Source organism: Arvicola amphibius, chromosome 14 (assembly GCF_903992535.2).
Source record: "Arvicola amphibius chromosome 14, mArvAmp1.2, whole genome shotgun sequence".
Taxonomy (NCBI): Eukaryota; Metazoa; Chordata; class Mammalia; order Rodentia; family Cricetidae; genus Arvicola; species Arvicola amphibius.
This window is the reverse complement of record NC_052060.1, coordinates 50,654,375-50,665,847: the sequence shown is the minus strand read 5'-3', so window position 1 is coordinate 50,665,847 and position 11,473 is coordinate 50,654,375. Positions and strand designations below refer to the sequence as shown.

The window sequence follows — 11,473 nt, the reverse complement described above, 5'->3', positions numbered from 1 at the left end:
AACCACCCACCACCAGGGCTACCCTGCATTGCACAGCTGTGCAGGCTAACAAGAAGAAGTCACTGTTGACGTCCATGATGCTGAAGCGCTACCGCAGTATCTCTGCAAGGCAGATGCTCCTCCAGCATTCCCAGCCCTGCACATGTTCCCCCTGCAGTTGCTCCTTCCTGTCCCGTGTAAATGCAGTTCCCACAAGCACCCTGCCCACCCCAAGACTGTTTCCCGCTCTTAATCATGCCCTTAGGTGATTAAGAAGAAGTATCCAACCGATGGATCTGAAATCGTGCTGCTGACCGACGGTGAGGACAACACCATCGGTGCCTGCTTTGACCTGGTGAGGAAGAGTGGCGCCATCATCCACACAGTGGCCCTGGGCCCGGCTGCTGCTAAAGAGCTGGAGCAGCTGTCCACAATGACAGGTAAGGGGAGCTCTGCCGAGCCCCACCAGTGTCTGCACAGCAGACCCTGGGCTCCAGTGGTCTGGAGAGTCCAGAAAAATAAAATAAGGAGACATAGAGTCGTCTCAGCCAACAGCTACGCTTCTCCCAAATGACCATTAGAACTGACCCCACCCATTCTCTTTAAGGTCTTGGTTCCAGGACTAGGCCAAACTACAGAAAGTATAATTGTGTTACACCTTAGTGACCACTCAGGGAGCCCTTCCCGGATACCTTATAAGTATTTAACTTTACCTGAGAAAGACAGAAGGAGAAGGAGGGAAGGGGTGAAGAGCCGGTGAACAATGCAGAAGGCTGGGTCAGTCACACAGTGCACAGGCAGTTTCTCCACAGAAGACCAGTGTGTTGTGTATCCAAGTCCCACACACAAACGTGATTCAGAGAGGTCTCCACTGACTATGGCTTCTTTAGCAGGAAAGGTGAACATTTTCTTTTATTTAGGGATAGTATTAAAAATACAAAGTATTACTGTTGGAGCCTCATCTATCTGCCCATGTTCCCTAGAAAGCAGGGCCTGAGATAGAGGGTTTGATACCTGTGATTATAGAAGGAGGGTTCTCAAAGGGAAGGAAATGGAGGACAGACAGAGCACGGACCAGGCAAAGGATGGGAGCAGATTTACACTCTAGCTTCATTGCAGTCGAGAGGCCTCAGGGCCAGACACACGAAACAAACTGGGTCCTCCCTTGAAATAAGAGGACTCCCCTTTGCATTGCTGTACCAATCAATCAATGACATTTTATTGTTAGAGCAGAGTAAACATAAGAATCATTTTGTGTGTGTGTGTGTGTGTGTGTGTGTGTGTGTGTGTGTGTGTGTAGTATGGTCCTGGTGTAAAGCGATCCCTTGAAGAATTGATCACAAGTAGTTAAACCTTAGAGCAGGGCAAACGTGCACTTACCTGCAAGAGGACGCAAGGCAACATCAGAAACACTATAAAACACTATCCCTAACTTTGGATGCTCTTTAATAGTTTAAAAGTGATGACTCCATGGGCTAAGGAGCTTGCTGCCAACTCACTCCCTGAATTCTCTGTAGAGAACCATCTGTCACAAACCATCTTCTGACCTTCACACACATGGCGACACATGCACACACAAGTACATAAATATAAAGATTAGTTAGGAGCATCTTCCTATCCCTCCTTTAGTTATACTTATTCTCCATACCCAAACTTTCAGGGCTGGTGTATTATTTTTTTTTTCTACACATCTCAATTTTCTGTAACAGCCCCTTTGCTCCCTGTTATTTCTTGATAGTCTCACACGTATCTTTCTGGATTTGAAATACAAATTTAAAACCCAGTTCGTTAGAATTGCATTTCAATAATGGTAAGCCAATCAGAGGGGTCTATGGTTTAATAGACTCTCACGTGAAAGCACATGGCCTTTAAAATGGAGATACTCTTGGAGATTTGTGCAGAAAATTGAAGCAGCTTCATGGCAGTGTTTCCGAAACTATTCATTGCTAGGATTGAAAAGTCAGTGTCAATGGGGCACAGTATTATAAACCTGTAGTCCCAGTGGTTGAGAGGTAGGGGTAGGAGGATTTGGTGTAAAGATCATTCTTGGATTAATAGTGAATTTGAGGCTGGCTTGAGCTTCAAAGAGACTATGTCTCGAACACACAAATACACACACACATACACACGCATATCAGTACTGACTTCTAAGTTAGTGTGTACATAGATTTGATATTGATCTGTATTACCTATCCTGCTATTTTAGCTATGGCTACAATGTTGTAAATACCTGCTTCCTGAAATATAACTTGTGATAACGTATTGCATTTTAGGAGGTTTGCAGACGTATGCTTCCGATCAGGCTCAGAACAACGGCCTCGTTGATGCTTTCGCAGCCCTTTCGTCAGGAAATGGAGCTGTCTCTCAGCGCTCCATCCAGGTTGGGATTCTTACTATTTGGCTTCTCACGTCTGCTTATAATCACAGATGAGACTACTAGACACTTTGAGTTCTACACTCCTTTGGGTTTTAGTTAAAACGCGGAGTCTTCAGCTTGACATCCAAATACAACCTTACCTATTTAAATGTGGCTGTTGGAATTAACTTATTTTATAAAACAATGAAATAACTTATATGGCATGTCTAGTAATTCCTTGTAAGCATTTGCTAACAAGCAAGGGCTGGAATATGATTGACTTGTGTTGTCTTCAGAACAAATCATCTATACATTGTCTAGGACAAGTGTTCAGTCCTTCATCACCCTATTTTTCCATTGTTCAGCTCCCTGTGATTGGCCATGGTTTTCCCGTAGCAGAGAGACAGCACTTTGCACTACAAAAACCCCGTGCAGTTCATTCAGACTCCTGAGTCTTGACCCTGGGTCTACCATTTACTGACTTGGAGTGAAGAACCTTGCCTCTTTGAGCATGGAGCAGAAAGATTCTCTGGGCTCGTGTAGTTCTAATACACCAAGAAGCTCAAATTATCTTTCAAATGTCTTGGGACTACTTTTGAGGAGGGCAAATGGATTTCAAAGTGCTCTCTTCGAGTGACTGCAGACACTGCACACGGAGTTTTCACCTAGAGAAAATAAACAACAGCACGCGTGCATTCAAACTTTCAGCCAAAGTTTCAGTAGGCATGAAGGGGGAGAGGTCCAGCAAAGCCTGGGTGACAGATTCCAAACAATAGGATTGGGGGCCAGCTGGTGTGCTGTGTCTGTAATCTAGGGAGATAGCAATGGCTCCTATGTTGGTTGTCCTGCAGGAAATTAAAAAATAAACTCAAGGGCCGCCTTTTGCCAAGAAGGGAATGTGCCCCGGGAAAGGAATTCAGCAGCTGCGAAGCTCCCAGGCTTGTCTATGATTCTTTTTTTAATTTGAGAAAGCAGGGAGGGAAATGGAAAGGAGAGCAGCCTTGTCACCAAGCCACCAGGAAAACAAGGGCCCGTTACCTCCAGACCCTTTCCTTGTCCACCCATGGGACCAGAAAGCCTGGCTCCATGACCATGACCTCTTGTAATAGGCACCACCTTAGACAGAAAGAATTACTGTGGAAGAGACAATCATGTTTTCTGCTGGAGCGTGGTTGCTCTTTTCCCACCCAGCCCCTACCCTGCAGCAACTCCATTCTATGGCAAATGGCAATCACCTGGCTCAGCGGATTTATTTCCGTCCCCTTCAGAAGGACTGCTGTATGCTTAACTTAGTTACTTGTAATTTTTTTTTTTTTTTTGATTTTTCGAGACAGGGTTTCTCTGTGGCTTTGGAGCCTGTCCTGGAACTAGCTCTTGTAGACCAGGCTGGCCTCAAACTCACAGAGACCCACCTGCCTCTGCCTCCCGAGTGCTGGGATTAAAGGCATGTGCCACCACCACCCGGCTTACTTGTAATTTTTAACTTATATCCTCTATCCCTGGGTAATAAATGATTATGGCCAGTTCCCCTCCGGGTTTAGTGCAGCAAGAGATGGGATGTTTACACTAGTAAAGCAGAAGGCAACGGGCATCAAAGGGTGGCCAGGGAGAAAGCTGCATCGAAGCGTATAGGAAAAGGGTGATCCCTGTGTCCTAAGAGACAGACATCAGTGAAAGCTTCATGAAGAAAGTCACACTTGCACCCAATTCTGGAGGGTCAGTAAGACTCAGACAAGCAGAGAGGAAGTCATGACATCTAGGACAAGCAGATAGTGTGAACCCTTAGAGGGAGGTGGTCTTTTTGGTGGAGAAAGAAGTATGGGAACTTGAAGGTAGAACAGTAATTTACAGCTGAATATTAAATGACCCTAAATACCAAACAAAGGCCTCAAGAACGCATACACGCCATTTAGCTGGCTCCTAGCAATGAGAACCTGGTACTAAGACTGTGAGATGCATGCCATACTGTCTGGGATGTAAAGTTTCTGTCTTCTCAACAGCTGGAGAGCAGGGGAGCCAGTCTCCAGAAGGACCAGTGGATGAATGGCTCGGTCATTGTGGACAGCACAGTAGGGAAGGACACTTTATTTCTTATCACCTGGACAACACAAGCTCCTCAAATTCTTCTCTGGGATCCCAGTGGGACAAAACAAGGTGGCTTTGTTGTGGACAAAGCCACCAAGATGGCCTACCTGCAAGTCCCAGGCACTGCCAAGGTATGGAGTCCACTTCCTTGCAGATTAGACTTTTTTTTTTTAACAAACGGCTATAGTTTTTTTGTTTTTTTTTTTTTTTAAGTGAGTATTAGCATTAGGAAAAACAATGAAAATTCTTCATTCATTGAAGTCAGCCTGCTGGTTAAGTCAAAAGAGAGGAAATGTGTAATTTTATGTCCCCAAATGAAAGGGAAACAATTGAACTATATAGCAATCGGGATGACGCGTGATCCTTGGTGCTTTGGGATTGTGGGTTGTTTTTTTTTTGTTGTTGTTGTTTTTTTGGTTTTTCGAGACAGGGTTTCTCTGTAGCTTTGGAGCCTGTCCTGGAACTAGCTCTTGTAGACCAGGCTGGCCTCGAACTCACAGAGATCCGCCTGCCTCTGCCTCCCGAGTGCTGGGATTAAAGGCGTGTGCCACCACCGCCCGGCTGCTTTGGGATTGTGAAAATGATTTCCTGCCCCTCGGAAACCCATCCTTGAAAACTCCAGGTAGTAATCAGTGAGGACGCGGCTTTTGGGCCTCATTATCCCTATCCAGGTTTGTCTTGACAACAGGAGCCACATGGTTAGTCCAAACACACTCAAGTTTGCCTCTACTGACAGAGTGTCAAGGACACCCACATCTTTTTAGGCATGCTCCCAACATGCTTTGGTCACATAGGCATTTGTCCTAAGTCTTTGTTCCTGACTGGAAATATCTGCATCTGTTTTGGTTAGGTGGGTCATTGGAAATACAGTCTGAAAGCAAGCTCACAAACGCTCACTTTGACCGTCACCTCCCGGGCAGCAAGTGCTACAGTGCCTCCAATTACAGTGACCCCAGTAGTGAATACGAACACAGCAAACTTCCCCAGCCCTGTAACGGTCTACGCAACCCTTCGCCAAGGAGTCTCGCCAATTCTCAGGGCCAGCGTCACAGCCTTGATTGAATCCGTGAATGGAAAAACAGTGACCCTGGAGTTACTGGATAATGGAGCAGGTAACCATCAAAGAAAGCAGAAATTAGTTCTTCTAACACACCACCATGGAATGGCTAACAGGCATGGTCTGCTGAGGACAGATGGCACTAGGGCCTGGTGAAAGAGTTCTCAGCATCCTCATACATGCCATGTTCCCAAACATTGGGAAACATGAAGAGGGGTATAGTTTGGGCTTCTACAAAGCTAAAGTGCATTAACAGTTTGAATTCAGTAGGATTCTGTGCAGCAGTAGCCTGAACAGAACTGTCTGCCTTCCCAACTAAGAGAAGGGAATAACAACCATTTTCCTGTCCATTGCCTCCTCAATATGTATGCACATATAAACATATCTATATAATCTTATATATATATATATAATATATGTATATATGTATATGTATGTATATATATAATCTTCATTGTTATATTCACCACACACTTTTTAGGTATTACTATCCCTCCATTACTAGTAAAGATATACTGTCACACTTTAATCAACAAAGATGAATTCCAGCAGAGTTCTAAATGATTCATATATCCATTTGATTTTGGTTAGACTTGATCCCCAAGTAAGAAATTCTGCCCACTTTTCTTACATTTAAGAAATCTATAGCCGGGCGGTGGTGGCGCACGCCTTTAATCCCAGCACTCGGGAGGCAGAGGCAGGCGGATCTCTGTGAGTTCGAGACCAGCCTGGTCTACAAGAGCTAGTTCCAGGACAGGCTCCAAAGCCACAGAGAAACCCTGTCTCGAAAAACCAAAAAAAAAAAAAAAAAAAAAAAAAAAGAAATCTATAAAGAAGAAATACAATTCAGTATTTCCTTTTTTGGAATGTGTCTATTTATTCTGATAGAAGAATCTTTATTAGAATGAATTTTGTAAGTGTATTTCCTACCCAAACATCCTCTGAAGAGAAATTATGAATTTTTCTTCCCCATCATATACATAAAGCAATCTGAATTGACAGGGCAGATAATTAGTGAATTGATAGCTCATCCTACCAGTCATGACAGAGACATGTGAAATGACCTCTGATTCCAAAAAAAACCAGACTTCTCAGGGTGAGAAGATTTACACAGAAGTCTCTATCCATGTACACACACAATATACAGAAGCGTTAGGCCTCATCCTATACATAATCAAGCCTTGCTGATAATGCTCAGTTTCTCTGTTTGCAAAATCTTAATCCGCATGCAGATTGGAAATACAGGTGTCAAGTTGCCTTTTGGGTATTCATGAATTCGTTCATCTCCTTGTCAAGGTGCTGATGCTACCAAGAGTGATGGTGTCTACTCAAGATTTTTTACAGCTTTTGAAACGAATGGTAGATACAGCATAAAAATATGGGCTCTGGGAGGAATTACAGCAGACAGAGAGAGAACCTTACCTCAGAATGGAGTCATGTACATAGACGGCTGGATTGAAAATGGTAAGTGGTCTGGAGACTGGACCAAAAGACTTGGGTCTAGAAGAACCATTAAGCCTCGAGAAAGAATAATGCAAGGATGTCTCTTGGTTTCTGACCCTCACTCTACCTTATTGGTGTTTGGGGCTGGTGATTCTTTGTTCTGAGTACACTCTTACATCTTGTAGGATCCTGCTGCATCACTGGAGTCAAACAGTCCACTAGATACCAGTAAAGGTCCCAACCCCAAGTTACTATATTCAAAAATGTTTCTAGTCATCCGCCGTTGTCCTGTAAGAGGGCAAAGTCCCCTCGTTTGAAAACCAATTAGGCAGATCACAGCTTTTAAACACTTTGGTTTCAAATCATATCATCTACAAGACAAAATATAATATCTCTATGTCTTTCACTTTCTTCCACTGCAAAACAGACTCTTAGAGGGAAGCCCCCTGAGCCCACATGTAACCAAGTGGGAAAAACACATCTTTAAGAAATAAGACCATACACAACACTCTGTGTTTCAAATGTTTGCTCAAGATCAGATTGGATTAAGAGCAAGAGAATCTAAAGGGTTTCACAATTTGCCTTCCTAATTAAAACCAACAACAACAACAAAAATTCTTTAAACAAGTGGAACTTATAAGAAAGTAAATTCCAAATAATGTCATATTCTGCACAGAACACCTTTATTGGATGAGTTCTGAGAACTTAATTGGCTACATGAGCCATAGTAGTCTTTGAGGCGCAGAATTTGTTTTGTATAAGACTGTGAAGCAAACTCCTTCGTGAATAAATTCCCAGGAATTGACTGAGACAATTGGGCTGGAAGTGGATGGCATATACATGCAATCTTAGCACTCCAGAAAGGGAGGCAGGAAGACCATGAGTTTGAGACCAACCTGGGCTGTATAGTGAGACAGTGTCTCTTTCAAAAGCATAAAGTGTTAGAACTCTTAACATAAACTATTTCATGAGAAATTGTAATCAAGCAAGAAAGATAAAGCACAAATATGGAGAATGTGAAAACAGGCTAAGTTAAACAATCAAGGAAATTCTCCAAGACCAAGGAGATTAAGTAAGAAATAAATGAGTGTGACTATGGCCCTCACAATATTATCAAAGTGATAAGTGACTTCTTAAGACAATAACACAGATAGTATTTAATCTGACAGGAAAACGAGAGGCCGGTGAGAGAGCTTAGTGAATAACGGAGCTTGTTGCCAAGTCCGACACCTGGAGTTCCACTCCTGGTACCCATGTGTGGGAGGAAAGAATCCACTCCTGCAATTTGTCCTCTGAATAAAAATTTTTAATTAAAGACAAGAAAACATGAGAGAAGGAATATAACTCTTGGGCAAATGTTAGAAAAATTAATTGCAGGGTTTTTTTTTTCATATTACAATCAGGAAACACCTGTTGGGTAAAGAAATGTAGACCTCACTTTGCTCATTTCCTTCTTATGCAACCCGATTTGGTGTCTTGTCACCAAACTTTAAAGTGGATTTTGTGGGTGGGAGGAGAGAAAGCGAAAAGTAAGAAACAGGGAGAAAGAAAGATCCAGTGAGAAACAGGAAGGGCTTGCCTTTCAGCAGCATTGCCCTTTATATTTAACACAGGTGAAGTAAAACTCAATCCTCCACGTCCTGAAACTAATAATGTTCAAGACAAGCAACTGTGCTTCACTAGGACATCTTCTGGGGGATCATTCATGGCCTCTAATGTCCCCTCGGCTCCCATTCCTGACCTCTTTCCACCTTGCCGAGTCACCGACCTAAAGGCTACCATCCAGGGGCACACGCTCGTAAATCTGACCTGGACCGCTCCTGGGGATGACTACGACCACGGGAGAGGTAAGATGCTGTGGTACAGACCCTGAAGACAAGTTTATCAAACAACCATTGGCACAGTAGAGGTCGGTGTTGAAGGCAGGAGTAGACAGAGGCAGGGGATCTCGAATGGCTTCTAAAATTAAAACTAAAGATTTAAAAAGTCCAAGACGCTTACCTACTTAAGGAATGAGATAGTTTATCTCAGAAAAGAAAACTTTGGTATTTTGCTTTTTGTTTTGGTTTGGTTTTGATTTTGTTTTTAGCTGCTGACAGATGAGGTTTCGCTGTGTTTCTAGAGAAGAGTTATGAATAGAGACGGCTATAAACATCTCTGGAAGAACTCTCCCATGCTACCAGACTTTGGCTCTCAAAGTATCAGTATAGAAATTAGGTGTGGGATGGAGCCTAAGGTTCTCTGTTTCTAGCATGTGTTTATGAAATGTGTGGGCAACAGCCTGACCTAATTAACTAAATCTGTGTTTTAAGATCGTCTGAGCACGTTAACATTCAAGAAACACTAGCACCCAAACCACCCTTCTTCAGCCGAGCCCTATGCTCAGGGGCTTTAGGCAATCACTGAGCAGCTTTATATTCTACTTTGTTAAGAGTAACACAGGAGGTGACAATCTTTGTAAATATGGTCTATTCATGGTAACTTCATGAGATGATGATGTAATCCCTAACAGGTTTTTAAAGCTCAAGATTTGAGAATTACAAGTCTCAGCCTCTCTCACTCCTCTCTCTCCCTCCCTCTCCCACCCCCATCTCTCTATCTCATATTTTAGCTTCCAAGTACATCATCCGAATAAGCACAAATATTGTTGATCTCAGAGACAAGTTCAATACCTCCGTCCAAGTGAACACCACCAACCTCATCCCCAAGGAGGCCAACTCTGAGGAAATCTTTGGGTTTGAACTGGAAGGTGATAGTTTTGGAAATGGCACAGATATCTTCATTGCTATCCAGACTGTGGATAAGTCCAACCTGAAATCAGAAATATCAAACATTGCACGGGTATCTCTGTTCATCCCCCCTGAAGAGCCATCCACCTCCAATGACACAGCTCCTCTTTGTCCTGATGTTAGTATCAACAGCACTATCCCTGGCATCCATGTGCTGAAAATAATGTGGAAGTGGTTAGGGGAAATGCAGGTGACGCTAGGCTTGCACTGAATTTTCAGGAGATAAATAAATAAAGCACTCCTTGCATTGTAGAACTTTCTAAAATGGATTTTAGACTTCCTGTAGGGGGCAATATAGTAATATGGGAAGCTCAAAATCTGGATCCATGTGTATTAATAATTCTCTGCCCAAATTCTAAGGTCTAATCTTTGCTTGATCTTTGGATGGAAATTTTGAATACTTGCAAGAACCAAATGTTGCTTTTACTAGTAGATTTTAGTTAATCCTAGGTAAAAATAACATTCAATTGTAGCTAGCTAATCTACTAACTACTAAAATGTCAGAAATGCCTAACCAAATTATTTAAATACAAAAGGTATGGAACTAACATCATCACGAATGTGTCTTCCTTTCTCTAGGTCTGAGTAAAGGTGGAACATTCGTGGAAGGGGGCACACTGTGGGAAGAAATCCCACGCTGGTAGTTCCATGAGTGTAGAAATGCAAGAGTCAGTGATGCTTAAAGCCACAGTGACAGGAAACAAGGATAGGAGGTAGATGCAGACCAAGTGATACAGAAATAAAAATATATTTCCATAACTTTGCCCAAATGTTCTGTTAACAGTCGTCTTAGTTTTCTATGGCTGTGAAAAGCCACCATGGCCCAGGTGAAGGCATCCAACTGGGGGCTGCCTTACAGTGTAAGCCGGTTAGTCTATCATCACCATAGGACAGCAGGCATGGCACTGGAGCAGTAGCTGAGAATTAACATCTCATCCTCAAGTTGGAAGCAGAGGCTGGGTGGGGTAGGGTGGGGGACCGTGCCTGGTGGGGGATTTTCAAACTTCAAATTCCACCCCCAGTGAAACACCTCTCCCACTAAGGTCACACCTAATCCTTCCCAAAACAGTTCTACCAACAAGACACCAAGCATTCAAATGTGTAAGCCTATGGGGGCCATTCCTCTTCAAACCACCACACCAATGTATAAACATGAGCTTATTTAGCAGTATTCAATTAAATCAACGGATGCTTTCATCTGCTAATAAAGCAGGCCACTCTACATCCACCCAACGTGTATTTCTTTACTTTCAGACCTTCCTTGTTACAATTAGAATTTAAGAACAAGTTAGAACTATTAAACACACACACAACAGTAAAAAACAGAGAGAGGAGATTTACTCAATGTGGGCATATCAGGAATCAAAATGTCTAGCACCCTCCCCCTATTCCATATTCAAAGTGCTAAGGTGGGGTTTAGTTTAAATAGGAGGTAAGAGGTGAGTAGTTAAGTCATCTGCGTCAAGGTCAAGCCCTTTCCCTCACTGACCCAGGATTATCACTCATGAAAAGTGGTCTGCAAGTTGTCAGAACTGGGTTCCAGGACACAAGTCCCTCCTCTGGCTGGAACTGTGACCCCAGCCTTTTTCTTTTCTCAGCTTGAGACTCTGGGAACTTCCGATTCTTTGGGGATTGTCTTACTTAGTTAGGGTTAACATTGCTATGATGAAAGGCCATCAAGCATGGTGACCAAAGACATGACCAAAAGACAAGTTAGGGAGGGAAGAGTCTATTTGGCTTACACTTCCACAGCGGTGTTCATCA

The 11,473-nt window shown here is 43.1% G+C and overlaps 1 protein-coding gene across 1 annotated transcript in view; it reads left to right on the top strand.

Annotated features, from left to right (window-relative positions):
• The window catches only part of Clca1 (chloride channel accessory 1), a 27,476-nt gene extending 17,262 nt beyond the window's left edge, over positions 1-10,214 (top strand). The window contains exons 10-16 of the mRNA XM_042054142.1: positions 245-419; positions 2,253-2,359; positions 4,336-4,551; positions 5,271-5,532; positions 6,774-6,941; positions 8,534-8,767; positions 9,532-10,214. Of these exons, the coding sequence (XP_041910076.1) occupies positions 245-419; positions 2,253-2,359; positions 4,336-4,551; positions 5,271-5,532; positions 6,774-6,941; positions 8,534-8,767; positions 9,532-9,920 (1,551 nt within the window). The 3' untranslated portion in view covers positions 9,921-10,214. The remainder of the gene's footprint in view (positions 1-244; positions 420-2,252; positions 2,360-4,335; positions 4,552-5,270; positions 5,533-6,773; positions 6,942-8,533; positions 8,768-9,531) is intronic.
• The last annotated feature ends 1,259 nt before the right edge of the window (positions 10,215-11,473 follow it).